Source organism: Pyrgilauda ruficollis, unplaced genomic scaffold, assembly GCF_017590135.1.
Source record: "Pyrgilauda ruficollis isolate IOZ18807 unplaced genomic scaffold, ASM1759013v1 scaffold10, whole genome shotgun sequence".
Taxonomy (NCBI): domain Eukaryota; kingdom Metazoa; phylum Chordata; class Aves; order Passeriformes; family Passeridae; genus Pyrgilauda; species Pyrgilauda ruficollis.
This window is the reverse complement of record NW_024508101.1, coordinates 934480-955862: the sequence shown is the minus strand read 5'-3', so window position 1 is coordinate 955862 and position 21383 is coordinate 934480. Positions and strand designations below refer to the sequence as shown.

The following is a 21383-nucleotide window of genomic DNA, read 5'->3' as shown; positions in this document are numbered from 1 at the left end:
AGAGCGGGGGGCGGGCGGCCCCGGCCGTTTAAAGCGGCAGCGGCGCGGGGCGCTCCCCAGTGCCGGAGCCGGAGCGCGGCGGGCAGGGCAGGGCAGGGCGGGCGGCAGCGGCCGAACCCGCAGCCCTCCCCCGGCCATCCCGTCCCGGCCGGCCCGGCCCCCGGGGAGCGCGGGGCAGCGCCCGGGGGCGGCGGCGGCATCACCACCATGGGCCGGCCGGGCAGGGTGCTGCGGCTGCTGGCGCTGCTGGAGCTGCCCTGCTGCCTGCTGGAGCTGCTGCTCGGCGAGGCGGCCCGCGGGCAGGAGATGTACGCGCCCCACTCCATCCGCCTGGAGGGGGACATCACCCTGGGCGGCCTCTTCCCCGTGCACGCCAAGGGTCCCCCGGGCTCCCCCTGCGGGGACATCAAGAAGGAGAACGGCATCCACAGGCTGGAGGCGATGCTCTACGCCCTGGACCAGATCAACAGCGACCCGGACCTGCTGCCCAACGTCACGCTGGGCGCCCGCATCCTGGACACCTGCTCCCGGGACACCTACGCGCTGGAGCAGTCCCTCACCTTCGTCCAGGCGCTCATCCAGAAGGACACCTCCGACGTGAGGTGCACCAACGGCGAGCCGCCCGTCTTCGTCAAGCCGGAGAAAGTAGTTGGAGTGATCGGGGCATCGGGAAGTTCCGTGTCCATTATGGTGGCCAACATCCTCCGGCTGTTCCAGGTAGGGCCGTGCCGCGGGGCTCCGCCGCTCCCGGCTCCCCTTGTGCCTCTCCAGGTGCTCCATCCGCCTCCCTCCGGAGCAGCTGCTTCCCCTCCCCGCCGCCCTCTCCCTTCTCCACGGTGCGTGGCGCTTTCTGGATTTATCGCCCCATTTGCACGAAGCAATGATGCCTGAGGGAGAGGAGAAAAAAAAAAAAAAAAAAAAAAAAAAAGGAAGAGCAGAGGCGCTGGCTGCGCTGGGTTTGCGTTAGAGAGAGCCGTGGCTCGGCGGGGATGGATGCGGGCGCACGGCATCCCGGCGGGGCACGGCCGGCACCGCTCCGCGCACGGAATGCCGGCGGTGCGGGCACGGCTGGCGGGGCCGCGGCCCGGGGGTCGCGGGGGGGTCGGGACAGGGCCGGGAGAGGGTCAGGAGGGGCTTTCTCCGGCTGAGCCGGGGCTGTGCGGGGCAGCCCCAGCACCCAGCGCTGCCCGGCTCGGGTCCCGGCTCCCTCCCCGGCCGGAGCGGGGGCAGCGGGGGCGGCTCAGCCCGGGAGTGCCGCCCCAGGCTCGGCGGCTCCGGGAGGAGCGAGGGATGAGCGGAGCCGGCGGATTAGAGCCGTGTGTGTGTGTGAGTGTGTGTGTGTGTGAGCGTGTGCGGGGGAGATGCGCTGCAGCGCTGCCCGTTCTCCCCCTCCTCGCCTCTCCCCCGTTCGCGCTGCGATCGCGCCCGTCTCGCCCCCGGCGCCGCGCCTCGGTGGGTGTCGGGCCACGGAGACTTGTCACCCCCTCATGCTCCTGCCCCAGGGCCGTGCGAGGCCGTCTGTCCGCCTCTGGCCAGGGCTGGATCCCCCGGGATGAGGGGGTGTCCCCCCGGGGGTTGGGATGACCCCCGGGATGAGGGGGTATCCCCCGGGCCTGGGGTGTCCCCCGGGGGCCGGGATGTCCCCCCGGAGCTGGGGTGTCCCCCCGAGGTGCCGCTGCAGCCGCCGGGCTCCGCAGCGAGCGCCGGGTGCTCCTCGGCAGCGATCGCGGGTGCGGTGACAGTGACAGAAGCGCCACCAGATGCATCGTGAGCAGCGGAGTTCTTCGCTCCCTGTCCTACGCCTTCGCATGCGGAAGGTGGTGGAGGGATTTTTTTTTTTTTATTTTTGTGCAGCGGGCGGAGAGATCCCCCGCTTTTCCCAGCTGGAAACTTGGAAGCTCTCACGGCAAATCCTTGCTCGGTGCTGTCGCAGCCGCCGAGCCTCCCCATTGCCATCTGCCCGCCGGTGCCACCTCCGGCCGAGGCCAGCGGGGCGATGCTGGCCCGCGCCGTGCCCGGCCGGGCAGTGCCCTGCCCATTCCCTGGCACGCCAGCGAGCCGCTTCTTTGCCGTGCTCGCTTCTCCTCCCGGCCGACTGAAGCGCACGGCTGCCGGATCCAGCGCTGTGCCCACTCTCCCCCTCTGTGCCCTCCCGTGCCCGGGCTGCGGACCCGGCCCTCCCGTTCTCCCGAGCCCCGCAGCCGCAGAGCCGTGCTCGAGTTGTGCCCGAGTTCGGGCTCGGCAGCTGCCAGCAGCCAGGAGGGTGGAGGGGGCAGCTCTTCCACTCCAGTTCCCATCCCGCAGCCAGTCCGGGGCAGTCCCCGCCGAGATCCAGTTCAGAAGGGAAACTGAGGCACCAGGAGCCTTTAGGGTAATGCCACAATACCTGCAAAGCCTCTGGTGATGCATTATGTGGTGGAGTTTGCAGAAAATAAGATATTTGGATAGTTTCTCCATGTAGAGATATTTATATAAACAAAATACTTTAATGTATTGTGACTAAGCATCTGTTCAAAGTTGCAATTTAAGCAAATCATCCAGAAAGCAGGAACTGGCCCTTACTGAGGGATTTTACTGAATATCTATTTTACAGCTTGGATGAGCCACCTTGAAGCAGATCTTTCATGCTGTAAAACTGTTCCCTGTTGTCCTCTCCTTCTTCAAAACACAATTTAGAACATGCTCAGCCAAAGAGAAATAGAAAATAACTATTTTAGGAGGAGAAGTGGACCTGTTCAACAGCTAAGTGTCATTGTGTGTGGGTGGATGAGAAGCTCTAAGTTAGTGGAAAGAAGAAAACCAAGTACCAATCACAAAAAATCTTGTTAACCTCAGAACTCTCTGAAATTCCTGAGTGTGGCAGCCAGCTTCTTTCTCAGGGGTCACTGTGGGTTTTGCTGCCTGGGGCAGTGGGTGAGGGGTGGGTGGATGGCTCTTGAACGCTTACCTGCATGCCCAAACTGCCTTTTCCCCCACATCTGGTAGGTAAAAGCTCTGTGGAGGCCCCTGCAAAGAAATCTTAATGGAGTTTCTGCTTCTCTGACAATATCTTGGAAGAGAAGTATTTCTGCTGTGCCTTAACGCAGGGAGCAAATGGGTGTAAATCTCTATATATAGATATACATAACCCATCCAGAGCACAGCAGGGCTTCCTCAGGCAGCTCCTGGCGCTTCAGGCGCTTCCTCCCCAGGAGGGGCCGGCTCCATGCAGGCTGTTCATCTTCCTCTCTGCATGGGAGGCTGTGTTATCTGTGCCTGCACTGCATCCCCGCGCAGCGCAGGGGCTGGGGGCATCCTCAGCTGCAGCCAACAGGTGCAGCAGCAGGGAGAGCAGTGCCGGGCTCCTCGGGCTGCACTTCATCCCTGCAATTGCTGCTGCAAGCTTTGTGGGAGCTTTCCTGGGGTGAAAAATGATGGGGAGAGCTCCATGACTCTTGGGGGTTTGCTGTGTGAGCAGAGTCCCTCCCCTGCCTCTGTTCCCCTCCCCTCACTCATCCCTGAGCTGCTCCTTGGATAAAAGAGCCTGGGAACAGCTGGGGTGGGAGGGTTCCTCCAGGAGCCTGGGGCAGGCACAGAGTCCTGTGGAGCCCGGGGCAGCTGTAACCCTGCCTCTCCCTTTGTCCAGCTGAAGGCTTGGTGCTGATGGAGCCAGGCTGAGACCTGGGGCTGCTCACCGCTCCTGGCTCCCACAGGCTGCGAGGGTGGGCACAGGAATTGCCAGTGGGGCAGGATGCCTCATCAGGCCCCTCCAGGAGCACTGCAGAACGAGCTGAGGAGGCCTGGAAGGGCCCTGTGAGGCAAGCTCAGGGTCTGAGGGAGGGGAGGCTGCACCCCTGGGTTCAGTCTGCCCCTGCCAAGGGCTCGGTGGGACCTGCTGGAGGTCCTTGGGTTAAAATGATCGCCAGCAGAGGCTGGGCAGAGCAGGGCAGAGCCCACCCTGAGCACGGTGTCTGAGTGCAGGGGAGCTCCCCCAGCTTGGCCATGGCTTCCCCAGGAAGGGCTTGAGGCAGGAGGTGCCTCGGGCAGCGTTCTTTCTTTTCCATCTGTGTTCTTTACCTTCACCCATCCATCAGGAGTGCCCTGGCAGGCGTGGCAGTGCCCCAGTCCTCTGTGAGAGCATCCCTGGGGCTGTGTCTCACCCCAGGGCTGCCCAGGCAGGGGTTGGGCAGCAGGGCAGCTGTGCCCAGCCCAGGTGTGCTCCAGAGGGACCAGCCTGGGCTGCTGGAGCGTGCAGGTGGCCCTGCACCAACACCCAGGTGTGTCGAAGGCAGGGACTCCTTTCCAACACAGTTCTAGCAGTGCACGCCAGTAAACAGCAGCCCGGTCATAAATTAAATATCTCTCCTAAAAATAACACCCAAATAATTTGGAAAGCTGCTTCCAAATGCACAGGGGAGTTCAGGCAAGATGATTTTAGGCTGCTGGTTTTGCTTTGGAGAAAATGCTGTTCCTTTGCAGGGTTGTACCTTTCCTTACAAATGGAGCTCCATGATAAAACCATGGCTTCATATTTTCTGGGAGTAGAACCATGCAACATGGGGAATATCAGCACCCTGATTTCTCTATTAATGCTGGAAAGCTTATTTTTGTGCTCCCTGCAGACTTCTCATGACAGGCTTTAATAATGAACAAATTACTGTTCAGGTTTGTGTCCTCGGATGCAATTTGAAAGAGTCAATCACGAATAATTTCGTTCTTGTCTAAATCCCTGGGGGATGTGATCAGGGGTGGCTCTGGTGGCCCAGAGGGGGCTGTGCCTCAGCCCCTCCAGGGAACTTTGCAGCAAAGGGGGCTCAGGCAGTGCAGGGAGATTGGGAGTGCAAATTGGAACATCCCTGATCTCCCTGGGGGTGTTGGCTGCCTTTCCTTCCTGCCGAAGGAGGAAGATGACAGTTGCAGTCCTGCCTTCTGCTCCAGACACAGTAATCACAAAAATGAGATTATTTGGAAAGGAAGGGAGCTTAAAAGTGCAGCTCTGAGTTGGATGCTGCTCTTTTCTTGCAAAATGCACACGCTTTTGCCAGGCTCTCTGGGGGAGGCTGTCGGGCTGGGATTGCTGGGGATGGGGATGGGATGGGATTGGGATTGGGATTGGGATTGGGATGGGATGGGCTGGGGTTGGGGGGCTCCCAGGAGTGAGGGGAGCTCTGGAGCCTGCTCCTGCTGGGAGTGCTCCTCGGGCACAGGGAGGAAGGGCAGGGCAGTGTGAGAATGTACAGAGCCATGGTTCCATCAGATCCCTTGGAAGTGTCTGCTTTCTGATGGGTTCCACACTGCTCATCTGATCAGTTTCTAGGAACTCCTTGTATTCCCAGGAAAATGTCTGCAGACTGGTTGTTCCTCCCTCACTCAGTTCAAGTTTCTTGCAGGAATGTGGGGTTTGGGCCCATTCCGTGGGATGTAATTTCCATTCCCAATCCATTTTTGAGCCCCTCCTGCTGACCTTGAGATGCTGGGGAGGTTTAATTGCTGGGATGTACCTGGGCTCTCACTGGGGCTTGGGAAGAAAACTCCCACATTTCAGCAGTGTTCTTCTCTGGATGCTCATTTATTGTGAATTCCTGCCCTGATTGTTGCGTTTTCCTCTCCTCACTTCCAACAGGACAATACTTTTTAGGCAATGGAGTAATGATTCATTTTAGAGAAGATATTTCAGGAAACTCCACATTTTTCAGTTTCTCACATAGAGAATGCAACAAAAAGCTGAAAATAGGAAACAGCAACCTTTAATTCTTTGCCTCCTCTCAAAAAAAGGGGGTTTTGTGTTCTTTAATGAGCTTTCATTTCAGCAGCCTCTAAGTATTTGTCCTTGTTGGTAGTGAGGCCCTGATGTGTGTCAGCACCCTGAGCCATGCAGGGCTGTGCCTCAGCTGTGGGGCTGCTCCAGAGATGTGGAATCTGATTTTTCCTGTGTAAATAAAAGGCAGGAAAATCCTCACTTCAGGAATTCCACATGGGGAGCCACTAATGAGAGGTTGGAGGTGCTGTGAAGGTATTTTTCTGGAACTGTGTTTTGGAGGTAAAATTCATTTTCTCGACAAGGCAGAATTCAATTTGAGCAATAATCTTGGCTCTTAATCTGTTTTCAAGTGTCTCTCTTGAGGCAGAAGGGACTGCTAAGGGTCATTTGGAAGGAGAATGGTTCTGCCAGGAGAAGGATGCTCATCCATGGAGAGGGACAGGGAGGGACGATGGGCAGAGGGTTTGGGCACAACTGGGACTGGCACAGGGGTGCAGGAACAGGGACAGATTTCCAGCACATTCACTTGTGCAATTCCCCATTTACTCTTTGAAACAAAATAAGGTGACCTCTCTGGAATGACAAATGGAGGGATCATTTCAAGGCATTAATTTTTATATAAGAATTATTGATCTGCTTTGGAATCTCATAACAGTAATACTACAAAACTACATGTACTCTGTTCCATATTTTATTCTATTAAATGAGTTTTGCTTGGAGGCATTGGAACCATCCAGCACAATACTCTGCTTCATAAGATCAGATGTTGTTATTTCTATTTATAGTTGTATTCAAATTACTCTCAATGAGTGACAATGCTGACTGTCCCAGACGCTGGACTGGGATGAATTTTATCATAATGCTGGGAGATCCGAAGCACGTAACGAAGGCTGTTTGGAGAGCATGGAATCCAGTGCAGCCAGGGCATTGGTGTGGTGAAGGTACCCAGGCACAGAGAGAGCTGAAGCAGAACAAGGATTTCCAGAGCTTTGCTCCTTGCTGATGATTCACGAGCTGCCCCAAGCCCCAGGCTGAGGGCAGAGCAGTTGTTCTGAGCCATCACCACTCCCATGGTAATGAAGCCTGGCCTCACCAGGAAGGGGGGGTGGCCCTGTCCCCCCCGAGCCACAGCTCCCTCCTGGCAGTCCCCTCGTGCTGCCCTGGCCCCTCAGAGCCTGCAGAGCTCTCCCCAGGAGCAGAGACTGACAGTTCTGGGGGGCAGGGGGGCTGGAGCTCCTGGTGTCCCCGTGTCCCCAGGGCCACCGCGGGCTGTGTGCGCCCTGTTCCTTCAGGGGATGCAGGGTGGGAGCAGGGGGCTGTCCCCCTCCATGGGCTGTGTGTGCCCTATTTTGGCAGCTCAGGGGATGCAGGGTGGGTGCAGTGGGTGCTCAGGGGATGCAGGGTGGGTGCAGTGGGTGCTCAGGGGATGCAGGGTGGGAGCAGTGGGTGCTCAGGGCTGTCCCCCTCCATGGGCTGTGTTTTGGAGCAACGCCTTTTGCAGCAGAGCTGGTGTCAGGTGCAGGATGGGGCACCCCGGGCACACCTGAGCTTCCCACAGGGATCCCACCCCTTCTGGGGGCACAAAGTGCCCCTGGGTGACAGAGGGCAGCCCCAGGGCCCTGCGGCTGAGGCTGTGGTGCCGGGGACACTTTTGCTGTGTCATTTGGGACCTGGAGAGCATTGGAATGCTGTGTGAGTGCTGGCCATTCTCTTATCCTTCAGCTGTCGGGTGATGCTGGCCCATGCCTCCCTTCCCAGCCCTTCTAAATGAGCTTGGCAAATGTTCCCAAGGCCCTGGGACGTGCTCCTGGCTGGAGAGCACCTCTGGGCCTTGGGATCAGCGAGGCACTTGGGCTGCCTGGCCCCTGACTGACACTGGGAAGAGGAGGAAGCCTGAGACCTCCCCTTCCCGATGCCCTGCGCTGCCTGAGGTGCTGCAGGTCCAGTGTTTGCACATTCAGGGCACATCCAACAGCTCTATTTTGGTCTGGCTTTTTGGGAAAAGGACGGGCTGAGCTGTGGGGGTGGAGGGCAGGGTTTGGAGCAGTCACAGGTCACAAGGTTTCATCCTGATGATGGTTCTGGTTAATGCCTCTGAGCATGGCTGTGTATGTGGGAGTTTATATATGTATATATATATATAGATGTACAAAACTATTATTGTTGTACATACTTACACTGCAAATGTGAGCTGTTTTTTTTAAGGTCAGGGCTTGGGCTGGGAAGGAGAGAGCTGTGCTGGGTGAGCAGAGGATGCAGCAGCTCTGGGTGAGCCCTGGCACCTGCCTGCTTGGCTTTTTGATCCTGCCTGTCTGCCATAAAGATGATGTTAGGGCCCAGAACAATCAATCATGGGTGACAAATAAAGAAAAGATGTGCTTTAGGAATCCTGAGCCACCTCAGAGGCCTCAGCAGCACCAGCAACAGGCTGTGTTTGGGCTTGGCTGCTCCTGTGTGGGGAGAGCGAAGGGAGGAGAGGCTGAAGGGAGCCAGGGAAGAACGTGGGGAGGTTGGTGCTGGCTGTGCAGGGTGAGGGTGGGAGGAGGATGCTCTGCAGGGACAGCAGAGCCCCTGCAGCCACGGCCAGAGGGGTGCCAGCAGGGCCAGGGCTGCCAGCAGTCGCAGGGAGGGCACAGCCCAGGCAGCTGGCACGCTGCCTTGGCCCAGGGCAGTGCCCTGCTGGGGCTGCTGTGCCACTGCCAGCTCACAAACCGGGAATCTGGGGCTGCTGGGTGTGATCCTGGAGTGCCCTGCTGGGTGTGATCCTGGAGTGCCCTGCTGGGTGTGATCCTGGCCCTGCTGGGTGTGATCCTGGAGCTGGCTGGGTGTGATCCTGGAGTGCCCTGCTGGGTGTGATCCTGGCCCTGCTGGGTGTGATCCTGGAGCCGGCTGGGTGTGATCCTGGAGTGCCCTGCTGGGTGTGATCCTGGAGTGCCCTGCTGGGTGTGATCCTGGAGCTCTCTGGGTGTGATCCTGGAGCTGCTGGGTGTGATCCTGGCCCTGCTGAGGGTGATCCTGAAGTGCCCTGCTGGGTGTGATCCTGGAGCTGTCTGGGGGTGATCCTGGAGCTGTCTGGGGGTGATCCTGGAGCTGCTGGGGGTGATCCTGGAGCTGTCTAGGGGTGATCCTGGAGCTGTCTGGGGGTGATCCTGGAGTGCCCTGCTGGCAGCTCTCCCTCAGATCCTTCTCTCACCCTCTTGGAGCTGTTGCAGTTCCTCAGCCATGGTGAAACAGCTGCTGGCACAGCCCAAGGCTGGAGCTGGAGCTGTCCTGAGCTCAGCTCCCCTGGGCTGGCTGACACAAAGCTGCTCTCAGCTCCTCTCTCAGAGCTGTCCTGTTCCCGAGGGATGCAGCCCGAGCCCAGCACTGCTGCACACTGGGTGTGCTGGGGAGCCCAGGGCTGCTGCCTTCCCTTGGACAGTTCCAGGCATCCTTAGCCCTGGTACCATCCCCTGGGCCTCTGAGCACTCCAGGGGCAGCCCCAGCTGCTCTGGGCTCCTGTGCCAGGGCTGCCCACCCTGCCAGGGAACGATTCCTTCCCGTTGGGTGGCACCTGTGGAGCCAGGCTGGTCCTAGCAGATGCCTGAGCTCTCCTGCAAACTTTTCTGAGGAATTTCTACAGCCTTCAAGAAAGACTGGCTATTTTCCCTCTTAATAATGAGCTTTTATCCTCTTTGCTGGAAGTTTTCCTGGTTTGTTCTGGCTCTGCTTTCACAGCAGGCTTTGAGGCTGAGTGCAACACAGAATGCAGGAGGGATGTTCCTGCAGCAGGGCTCGTGCTCTGCCTTTGAGACTCAAAGACAGAAAAGCAGAGGTTTGGAGATGAATGCACTGTGGTGGGACTTGTGGAACTCCAGCTCTGCCTGAGCCAGGCTCAGGGTCTCAGCCCACACTCCCAGAGCTCTGGGGACCAGAGGTTATTTTACATTCTGTCTCATCCTCGTGGTGCATTACCAGTCCGGGCTACCTGTGTTCAAAACCAATCCAACAAAAATCCCACAAGGAGTTTGCTTCCACGATAGCCTTTCTTTAAAGAACCAAAGTTTTTCCAGTTTAAGAAAATATTAAAATCCCAGTTCTCCTTGCTCAGTATCATTGATGACAAGGACAGAGAGATCTGTGTCCCTACGTTGTCTCAGGTGAGAATGCCCAGGTTTTGTTCTTGGCAAGTTTGTTTTCCCTCCTGCCATTTTAGGATTTGTGTACAGCAAAACAAGCCCACATGCCACTAATTCCCTAATAAATTTCTTATTTCATAAATATTTTCATATTGGTAATTATGGATGCAGCAGAATGCAGATTTGTTCCGTGTCATTAAGCTCAGCCTCGTGGTGCCACATGGCATTTCTGCACCCAGAGCAGACGGAGTGCCAGGCTCTGGGCAGCCCTGGGGCACAGGAGCTCTGTCCCTCTGCAGGGCTCTCCTCGGGAGCCTCTGGCAAGGGGGAGTGGCACAGCAGGAATTCTGTCTCTGCAAATGCAGGGTTTGAGCCTCAGGAGTGCAGCAGGGTCTGTCTGCAGCCACAGCCACCCCTGGTGGGACATCTCAGATCAGCTGCGGGGGGGTGCAGCTCTGGGGGGCTCTGGGACCCCTCTGTGCAGCCCATGGCACCCCCTGTTTGTGTGGCCATCAACATCACACCAATCTGCTTCCAAAAGAAATCTATAAATTATAAATGTATATCTATAAGTTACAATTTATATATGTATAGTTATAATATATATGTAGAAGTTGTAATTTAGAAAATGATAAATACGTGTTGTGGTCCATCAGAGCTTTGAAATACAGATTTATTTTTGGCTGTCTCAAGAGAAACAGAGGAGTCAATGTTAGAAGTCAACGTTTCATGGCCAGAGAAAGCTTGGCCTGACTGACTGCAGGTGTCAGAGCAGAGCCCTTGTCCCCGTGGATGTCCTGGAGTCCTGGGACAGCCTTTCTGGTTTGGAAACACCTCTGGCTACCCACAATAAGAAATAATACCATCCAGGTAAATCTGATGGGGGGCTGGAACTGAACACTGGGATTTAATGGCAGCTCCCAAGAGCACAGACAGCATCTCCCCAGCAGAGACAGCACTGAGTGCCTGGAGTTGTTTCCCATGTGGATCCCATCAAAACCGAGTCCTAATGGATAGGATCAAGGCCAAATTCCATTTAATAAGAAATGGGAGGAATAACTACAAAAATAAAGACAAAGTGTCAGCTCAAATTTGGCAGGAAGTTGTTATTTTTGCAGGAATAAAATTCAGCACTAATAGAGATGGTTTAGTGATTTTTAAAGCAGGTAATTTTGTGGCAGGGCTTGAATGCACAGAAATTATATTGACAATAAAAATTAATTAAACGACTTTTTGTGGGTTTGTAGTTTTTCCATCTGACAGCAGTACAGAAAACCTCCGAGTAACTGGATGATCCTTAAGGTCCCTTCCATCCCAACCCCTTCCATGGATGATGCTGCAAAGGAAATGATCTTTTTGAGATGTGACTACTGTGGCTACAGGGGAGGATTTCCAAAGGAGGAAAAGATGCTTTGATTCCCCAGCAAACCTTGGACAACTGGAAGGGACTGCCCAGTTTGGAGTGCCCATCCCTGCAGGTGTCCCCTGGAGGTGGCACTCACAGCCCTGGGCTGGGGACAAGGTGGGCACGGGGCACAGCTGGCACTGCCTGGGCAGGGAGGGCTGTGCCAGCCTCAGGATTCTCTGCACTGGAGCTCCTTGCCTGTTTCATCTCCTGCAGCACAACGCTGGTGTCCCAGGTGAAGGGATTTTGGCCTTCACAGGGTTTTGGAAGCTGACACAAAAGATGAATTTTCCATCTGCCTGCAGTGCCCAGGGTGGCTGCAGCCCCGAGGGAGTGACAGCTCGTTTGCTCTTCTTTGGCTAAACTGGAAACGTGGAAATGAGCAATGGCCTGGGTTTTTCCAGCCCCATGGAGATCCCAGGGCAGCTGCACAAGTCCTTCTAGAACACACCAGGATCCCCAACGCCTCAGTGGGAAACAGGAGCACAGCAGAGGTAATGGAGTCCCTGGAAAAGCCACTTTCCTTCTTCAGGAATATTTCAGTCATGTGGTAAACTGCCAAGAGCATTAAATCCATGAAGAAATGAAATAAATCCCAAATACAATTTCTCCCACCTGTGAAAAATGTATTTTGCTGGGGAATCGAATTGTTGTTAAAAAATGCCTCCCACCCCTGTGCTTATTTTCCCAGGAAGAATCTCCTTGCATTTCAGAAGAGAATAAAATAACTCTGAGCACAAAAGCACTGAGGAATGGGGCTGAGAACTCGTCTGTAAAATGTCCTGCTCGAGCCCAGCCAAGCCTGTGCTGCTCCATCTGGCAGGGAAACACTGGTGGTGCCTCCTCAGCCGTGCTCCCCTGGCTCTGCTCTGACAAACGTGGGCATGGAAACAGCCTGGGGGCTTCTGGGTGTGCTCCTCTGGGGCCAGGGGCTTACCTGGCTCTGGGCTCCTGCACAGAACAGGAGTGCCCATGAGGTTCTGGGTGTGCTCAGGGGCTCACCTGGCTCTGGGCTCCTGCACAGAACAGAACAATGCCCATGAGGTTCTGGGTGTGCTCAGGGGCTCACCTGGCTCTGGGCTCCTGCACAGAACAGAACAGTGCCCATGAGGTTCTGGGTGTGCTCCTCTGCTGGAGCCAGGGCCTGACCTGGCTCTGGGCTCATGCACAGAACAGGGGTGCCCATGAGGTTCTGGGTGTGCTCAGGGGCTCACCTGGCTCTGGGCTCCTGCACAGAACAGAACAGTGCCCATGAGGTTCTGGGTGTGCTCCTCTGGAGCCAGGGGCTGACCTGGCTCTGGGCTCTGCCCAGCACCATGTGCAGAACAGGAGTGGGGTTGTTCCTTGGAATCATGGAATCAGGAAGGCTGGGAAAGACCTGCAGGATGAAGTGCAGCCTTTGGAGTGGATCTGGGGCTGCTCTGACCCCCAACACAGCAAGGATGGACTGCAGGAGGAGCTGAGGGGCTGCACCCCTCGGGAAGGTGGCAGTCCATTGAAATCCCAGCAGCTGCTCGGGGCAGAGTGCTGCTTTGTGGCACTGTGCAGCAGTGATGGGAGGCTTCAGGCCATGCTTTATTGGTAAACATTGCTGTGCTTTGCCTTTGCTGCTTGCTGTCAGTGAATTTTTTAGCAATAAACGTGTGTGCTGTGTGTGCTTTCCCTCTTCCCAGAGCAGCTGGGGCTGTCCTGGATCCCTGGAAGTGCCAAGGCCAGGTTGGACACTGGGGCTGGAGCAGCCTGGGACAGTGGGAGGTGTCCCTGCCATGGCAGGGGTGGCACTGGGTGGGCTTCAAGGTCCCTCCCAACCCAAGCCAGCCCATTCCAGGCTACCATGTCCCAGTGGCTGCCCTGCAGGAAGCCTGGCAGGGAAGTGTCCAAGTGCTGGGTGAATTCCCTGGCATGCTGAGCACAGGGAAGGGCCACGTTCGGGGAAGTGACAGCCTGTCACTGCACTGAACAAAACACTCTCAGGAGCTGCAGCAATTTTAAAAATAGAAAGCAGGGAGCAAATGGCCTGGCAGGGAGAGGCAGCACTGGGAGAGGTGGAATTGGCCCTAATGGGCTCAGGCTGTGCTGGGGATGGAGGGCTGAGAGCTGCAGCGGGGAGCGCAGGGACTGCTCCCCCCGGCCCCTTTAGCAAAGCTATTTTTATTCCTGATTTGGACAGAGAACTTCCCCAGACTTGTTTGGGTGCAGGAGAGGCTGCTGGTGCTGGGTTGGGTGCTGCTTCTCCTGGGGGTGGTGGGGAACAAGGCAAAGCCAGGGCTGCTCTGGGACCTGCTTCTTATTGCAAAATCTAGGAAATCTGTCAGGCCTGGATGAGGCAATGCCTGGTTTCAAAAAGCAGTGCATGACCTGACTCCTGCCTGCAGCAGGTGGGTGCTTGGTATAAGCCCAGGGAAGCAGAGACTTGATTTTTTAGCTGATTTTTATCCCACTCTGGTCCCGTGAGCTTCCCAAATGAGCCCCAGGGACCCTGCTGGTGCCCAGGGACAGCCCAGGGACCCCCAGTGCCCAGGGATGTGTGGCAGATCCACAGCAGCAGGGTCTGCTGTGCCTGTGCTCAGCTGTGGGGGAGCTCCTGCAGCCTCAAACTTGGCAGGTTCACAGGCAGAACAGCAAAACAAGGTAAAAATTTAATTTTTTTTTTTTTTTTGCCCAGGGACAGCCCAGGGACCCCCAGTGCCCAGGGATGTGTGGCAGATCCACAGCAGCAGGGTCTGCTGTGCCTGTGCTCAGCTGTGGGGGAGCTCCTGCAGCCTCAAACTTGGCAGGTTCACAGGCGGAACAGCAAAACAAGGTAAAAATTTAATTTTTTTTTTTTTTTTTTACTTTGCAGGTTATTTTTTCCCCTTCATCTTTCTCCCAGTGCTCATATAAATCAAGCAAAATGTGGTACAACTGGAATCTGTTTTCCTTAACAGTTGGCAAAGTGGTGTCTGTGCTATTGAACCTGAATCCTTTGGCAGATGCCAAACCCACAAAGCCCTTCCCGTTTTATTTTAAAGCCATGCTGCTCATCCTCATTTCAGGCGTCACAGATATAACAGATATATTTGGAAGACATTGTTTGGGGGTTTTTGATCTATAAAATACAGCCTGTCATAGAAATGGATGTGTAACTCAGCAGAACTTGTGTGTGATCTATAAATCCTTCACAGTGAGGACTGTGCTAAGGATTTGTCCTGGGAAAGATGACCAGGAAGGGTCTGACCTCAACCAGGGCTTCTCCCTGCCCATCTGACAGTAAAAATACACAAATTCCTGCAGTGACAGTGCATAAAGAGCTGGTTTTGCCTGGAGTGGATGTGTCAGCACAATGGCAGGGCCCTTACCTTGGGGTTTGGCTCGTGTTCTTTCAGGGACAGACACAAACCCTGCCTGGAAATAACCAGCCCCACACTTCCTCCCACAGCTTTGGGAAGGGAAATTCTGTTGGGCTTCTGGCAGTGCTGCTGAGGTGTCTCCTGAGGCAGAAGGGAATGCTGTGCCCTTGTCCCAGGGGTTGATCCTGGCTGCCATTGCTGGGTCCCAGTCCCAGCCCTGGCTGGGGAGCCCCAGTGTCCCGGATTTTGGCAGGCAGGTGCTGCTGGCTTTGCTCAGGTGCACGTTGCCATCGAGGGAGTGGGACCTGGGAATGCTGGAGGTGAAATCTGCTTTGTGCCCTGGCAGAACAGAATCTGCGCTGGGGCTGGCCTGGGCAGGACCCAAAGGAGGCTGAGCAGAGCTGTGAGAGTCCCGCAGCTGCCCGAGGATCAGAGCAGCACAAGAAAGTCTCTAATGTCTGCCTGACAGGCGTGATGCCCTGGCAGCAGGAGAGCCCTGCTCTGCAGCTCAAAGCCTTGTGCTGGAGCCTCTCAGGCCCACTCACTGCAGGCAGCTTGAGCTGCTGAGCAAAACCCAGCCCGGAGATTTCGGGCATCACTGGGAGGGACCCCAGAGCAGACAAATCCATCCTGGTGTCATTGGTTTGTCTGTTCCTTGGAATCATGGAATCAGGAAGGCTGGGAAAGACCTGCAGGGTGAAGTGCAGCCTTTGGAGTGGATCTGGGGCTGCTCTGACCCCCAACACAGCAAGGATGGACTGCAGGAGGAGCTGAGGGGCTGCACCCCTCGGGAAGGTGGCAGTCCATTGAAATCCCAGCAGCTGCTCGGGGCAGAGTGCTGCTTTGTGGCACTGTGCAGCAGTGATGGGAGGCTTCAGGCCATGCTTTATTGGTAAACATTGCTGTGCTTTGCCTTTGCTGCTTGCTGTCAGTGAATTTTTTAGCAATAAACGTGTGTGCTGTGTGTGCTTTCCCTCTTCCCAGAGCAGCTGGGGCTGTCCTGGATCCCTGGAAGTGCCAAGGCCAGGTTGGACACTGGGGCTGGAGCAGCCTGGGACAGTGGGAGGTGTCCCTGCCATGGCAGGGGTGGCACTGGGTGGGCTTCAAGGTCCCTCCCAACCCAAGCCAGCCCATTCCAGGCTACCATGTCCCAGTGGCTGCCCTGCAGGAAGCCTGGCAGGGAAGTGTCCAAGTGCTGGGTGAATTCCCTGGCATGCTGAGCACAGGGAAGGGCCACGTTCGGGGAAGTGACAGCCTGTCACTGCACTGAACAAAACACTCTCAGGAGCTGCAGCAATTTTAAAAATAGAAAGCAGGGAGCAAATGGCCTGGCAGGGAGAGGCAGCACTGGGAGAGGTGGAATTGGCCCTAATGGGCTCAGGCTGTGCTGGGGATGGAGGGCTGAGAGCTGCAGCGGGGAGCGCAGGGACTGCTCCCCCCGGCCCCTTTAGCAAAGCTATTTTTATTCCTGATTTGGACAGAGAACTTCCCCAGACTTGTTTGGGTGCAGGAGAGGCTGCTGGTGCTGGGTTGGGTGCTGCTTCTCCTGGGGGTGGTGGGGAACAAGGCAAAGCCAGGGCTGCTCTGGGACCTGCTTCTTATTGCAAAATCTAGGAAATCTGTCAGGCCTGGATGAGGCAATGCCTGGTTTCAAAAAGCAGTGCATGACCTGACTCCTGCCTGCAGCAGGTGGGTGCTTGGTATAAGCCCAGGGAAGCAGAGACTTGATTTTTTAGCTGATTTTTATCCCACTCTGGTCCCGTGAGCTTCCCAAATGAGCCCCAGGGACCCTGCTGGTGCCCAGGGACAGCCCAGGGACCCCCAGTGCCCAGGGATGTGTGGCAGATCCACAGCAGCAGGGTCTGCTGTGCCTGTGCTCAGCTGTGGGGGAGCTCCTGCAGCCTCAAACTTGGCAGGTTCACAGGCAGAACAGCAAAACAAGGTAAAAATTTAATTTTTTTTTTTTTTTTACTTTGCAGGTTATTTTTTCCCCTTCATCTTTCTCCCAGTGCTCATATAAATCAAGCAAAATGTGGTACAACTGGAATCTGTTTTCCTTAACAGTTGGCAAAGTGGTGTCTGTGCTATTGAACCTGGGACCCGGAAAACAAGGTAAAAATTTAATTTTTTTTTTTTTTTTTTTTTACTTTGCAGGTTATTTTTTCCCCTTCATCTTTCTCCCAGTGCTCATATAAATCAAGCAAAATGTGGTACAACTGGAATCTGTTTTCCTTAACAGTTGGCAAAGTGGTGTCTGTGCTATTGAACCTGAATCCTTTGGCAGATGCCAAACCCACAAAGCCCTTCCCGTTTTATTTTAAAGCCATGCTGCTCATCCTCATTTCAGGCGTCACAGATATAACAGATATATTTGGAAGACATTGTTTGGGGGTTTTTGATCTATAAAATACAGCCTGTCATAGAAATGGATGTGTAACTCAGCAGAACTTGTGTGTGATCTATAAATCCTTCACAGTGAGGACTGTGCTAAGGATTTGTCCTGGGAAAGATGACCAGGAAGGGTCTGACCTCAACCAGGGCTTCTCCCTGCCCATCTGACAGTAAAAATACACAAATTCCTGCAGTGACAGTGCATAAAGAGCTGGTTTTGCCTGGAGTGGATGTGTCAGCACAATGGCAGGGCCCTTACCTTGGGGTTTGGCTCGTGTTCTTTCAGGGACAGACACAAACCCTGCCTGGAAATAACCAGCCCCACACTTCCTCCCACAGCTTTGGGAAGGGAAATTCTGTTGGGCTTCTGGCAGTGCTGCTGAGGTGTCTCCTGAGGCAGAAGGGAATGCTGTGCCCTTGTCCCAGGGGTTGATCCTGGCTGCCATTGCTGGGTCCCAGTCCCAGCCCTGGCTGGGGAGCCCCAGTGTCCCGGATTTTGGCAGGCAGGTGCTGCTGGCTTTGCTCAGGTGCACGTTGCCATCGAGGGAGTGGGACCTGGGAATGCTGGAGGTGAAATCTGCTTTGTGCCCTGGCAGAACAGAATCTGCGCTGGGGCTGGCCTGGGTAGGACCCAAAGGAGGCTGAGCAGAGCTGTGAGAGTCCCGCAGCTGCCCGAGGGTCAGAGCAGCACAAGAAAGTCTCTAATGTCTGCCTGACAGGCGTGATGCCCTGGCAGCAGGAGAGCCCTGCTCTGCAGCTCAAAGCCTTGTGCTGGAGCCTCTCAGGCCCACTCACTGCAGGCAGCTTGAGCTGCTGAGCAAAACCCAGCCCGGAGATTTCGGGCATCACTGGGAGGGACCCCAGAGCAGACAAATCCATCCTGGTGTCATTGGTTTGTCCTTCTGTTAGAATGGATTTGTCAGGTTAATGAGCTGGCTTTTCCCCCCACTTTGCACTTTATGATTCTGTCTCTCCAAATGGGATTTTAAATTCACACCTTGCTGACAGGAACATGGTTCTGGGGCTTAGAGATCACAGCCTGGCTGGTGACTGTGACCAGCAGCACCTCTGAGGTCCTGTGAGACAGCAGCCAAAAGCCACAAATGGAGAGAGGAGTGGCACCATGTGCTTGATTCAAGATGTGATCACACTCTTTGGACTTCAGGAACTGGCATTTTTTGTGGAAAAGTCCCCTACTCTAACAGAAAAATTACTTAAAAATACGCATTTCTTAAAACCTCGCAGACACAGACCTGCCTCAAACCCCAAAACACAAACCCATGGTTGAGCAGTTCTTTTAATGAGAGTGGAGGTTCTCATGGTAACTCCTGGCTACAGGAGCTGGGATATTAAAAGTCACACAGATACAATGGCTACAGCAGTACAGTGTGCTCTGAGATGCTCAGGACATTTCCCATGCTTTTCTCCAGTCCAGGAAGGAACCTAAGCTTGTGACCTGTATATTTTATAGGCAATTTTAAATTTTTCATTCATTTTGGTGCTCTGAGAAGTGAAGGGAGACACATTAAAAGTAAAGAGCTCTCCTGCTCTCTATGTAAAAATACTCATGGATACAAAAAGCTGCTGAATAAAACCTTAAGTAGTGAAAAGTGATACTGGTGTGCTGCGTGGAGTGTGGAAGGATAATTGCCTGTGCTGGGGACATCCCTGAGCTCAGCTGGGGCTCTGCACCCATCCCGTGGGGGCTGGCATGTCCCAAGCCTCTCCCGAGTTATTCCCTAGCCCAGGGCCTTGGCTGGTCACTCTGGCATCCCAGGGGCCGTTGCTCTCCCCAGAGCCTCCCATCGTGTCCGTGCATGGATTCCTCATGGATAGCACACCGAGGTTCTGCTGAGAGCACCTGGGGCTGGGGCTGGGGGGACATTGGGGACTTGTGGGAAAGGCTCAGGGGTGCAGCAGGGCCAGCTCTGGAGAGGGATCTGCACCCCAGAAGAGCCCAGGTGGCACTGCATGTCCCCTGGGGTGACACCCAAGCTGAGCCCAGCCTGGGAGCCGTTCCTACTTCTCCCACGTTAATGACTCTAATTGCCCTAATGAGACACTGCAGTTGTCTCCTCTCTCCCACCCATGATTTTTTCTTTAGCTTTTCTCCAAGTTGATTCTTTTTTCCCCCATGTGCTGTTCTCACGTATGGTTCTGTACATTAACAACTGGGACACGACAGTTCTGTATCTTTTTTAAAATGTTCCCTGGGGAATTATGCTTCAACCAGGGAAATTGTATGTTTCATTATCAAAAAGGTTTCAGGCTTTATCAGAGTCTTTTTGTAATAGTTGTCATGGAGGTTTTTATTATTATTGTTAAATTGAATAATGGGGAGGAACCTGTTCTTAAGCCTTTGCACAAGAACTAAAATTTAAATCCAGATAAATCTGCTCTGTTTGTAAAAGTGACTTTTTAAGGTTAACTGCATTTAGTTCCAATCACTGGAAGTGCAGCTTTGTTACTTTATCTGAATTAGATAGCGAGGGGTTTTGCAGCTGTAATAAGGGAAGATTGAACTTGACTTTTAAATGCAGATGGAATGTCTGGGAGTTATTTTTCAGGGCCTGATTTCTTGGTAACCACAAGAAACCCTCCACAAGACCTCACAGCACTGCTCCAGGAGCCCAGTGGGGCTGGAGCCTTTTGGAGGTGACAGGGAAAGAGACCTCGGAACCATGGAATGGCTTGGGAGGGACCTCAGAGCCCACCCAGTGCCACCCTGCCATGGCAGGGACACCTCCCACTGTCCCAGCCCCAGTGTCCAAGCTGGCCTTGGCACTGCCAGGGATCCAGGGGCAGCCCCAGCTGCTCTGGGCTGCTTCCAGCAGGGCTGGAGGTGATTTTGTTCCTGGTAAGCACCAAATGCTCCCATTTGGGTGGGACTGAGGTGCTCCCAGCAGGGCCAGCCAGGCTGGGGACAGCCCTGCCCTGGGGACAGCCCTGCCCTGGTCCCAGCCCTGGTGCCAGCCCTGCCCTTGTTCCTGCCCTGGTGCCAGCCCTGCCCTGGGGACAGGGTCCTGGTTGTTATTCTGCATTGAACCAGCGCTACCCGGAGCCATCAAAGATCCCTGGGATCCAACAGCTCCCGGCTTTTGGGGCTGGGATGAAACCTGAATGAGCAATGAGGAGATGAAAAACTTGGCTGTGAGCGAGCTCCTGCAGCTGGGAGTCACCGCAGCAAGGAGTGGAACCTCTTTGAAATGTGGGTCAGATCCAGCAAAGGCGTTTCAAACAGTTTTGTCTGAAGGGGAAGAAAAAAAAAAGGAGAGGAGTAGTTGGAAAATGTCAATAAAATAATAATTCATCTCAGCATATTCAGGCTGTCAGACTTCAGGGAGCTCCCAGTTCAGAGAAAGCATGAAATGCAAATACTTTATGTAATGTTGACTGTGACCATCGGCCTCATTATGCCTCTGAAATTCATCATTTTTGCTTTTGGATGCTGAAGTTTGTTGACAATCAGGAGGAAGAAGAGTCCCTCTGGATTGTTGTGGTGTGGTGCTGTGGGAACTTTCTCTCTAATTATGGCAGGAAGGCAAATTGCAGGAGGCTTTTTAAAATAACAAGTGAAGTTAGTGACCTTTTTTACAAAGGCTTTGATGAAAGATGTGAAAAAATGGAATTCATTAGAATATTTCTAATTTCCTGACATTCAAATAGGAGAGACTTTCTCAATGTGCATCTTCTCAAACATTTTTCGTTAAATGTCGTCGTTTAACAAAGGTCCCTGGACTCTCTGCATGCCAATGAACCCCACGATTTAATTTAGAAATATAAACTCTACAGAAGGAAAGAATTTCTTTCTGTGTCTACAGTGCTGTCCTACAATTCATTACTGTGGTGTAAATGCCTGAATGAGTTCAGTCCAAAGGTGCATAAATGCATTTCAATGAATTTAAAATTAGGACTATGAAAATAACTGTGCAAATCCCCTAAGAGCATTTGGGGGCAAAATTAAATGCAGGACCCACCTAAAATATATTTAAAAATAAATATATATAGAAATGAATGATTAGACATGATTACAACATGATCAGGTTTGGGGTTTTATTGAGATTCATAAGGAACCACAACAGTAATTCCTGAGGTGTTTTCCAGGCGTGCAGGGAGGGTGAGCAGCAGCCTTGAGGGCTGCTGGCTCTGCTCTGGGGCCAGCTGGGGTGGGCTTGTGGCGGTGTTTGGGGGGTTTGGTTCGACTGGAAAACCCCTCTGGTCACGGCTCTCTCTGGGGACACAGTGGGCCCTCCCTGCTCTGCAAACTCCTGAGCAAGCAGGACAAAGCAAGGGACTGGCACGATGATCTGCTCGGGCAGATGGAGCTCTGGAGGCACAGGGAATGGCTGGGGGATTCCAGAGGGGGAATGGTTGGGGGATTCCAGAGGGGGAATGGCTGG

At 54.4% G+C, this 21383-nt stretch overlaps 1 protein-coding gene across 1 annotated transcript in view; it reads left to right on the top strand.

Annotated features, from left to right (window-relative positions):
* Positions 1 to 207: 207 nt before the first annotated feature.
* GRM7 (glutamate metabotropic receptor 7) overlaps positions 208 to 21383 on the top strand; it is a 190095-nt gene continuing 168919 nt past the window's right edge. The window contains exon 1 of the mRNA XM_041461946.1: positions 208 to 717. Within this exon, the coding sequence (XP_041317880.1) occupies positions 208 to 717 (510 nt within the window). The remainder of the gene's footprint in view (positions 718 to 21383) is intronic.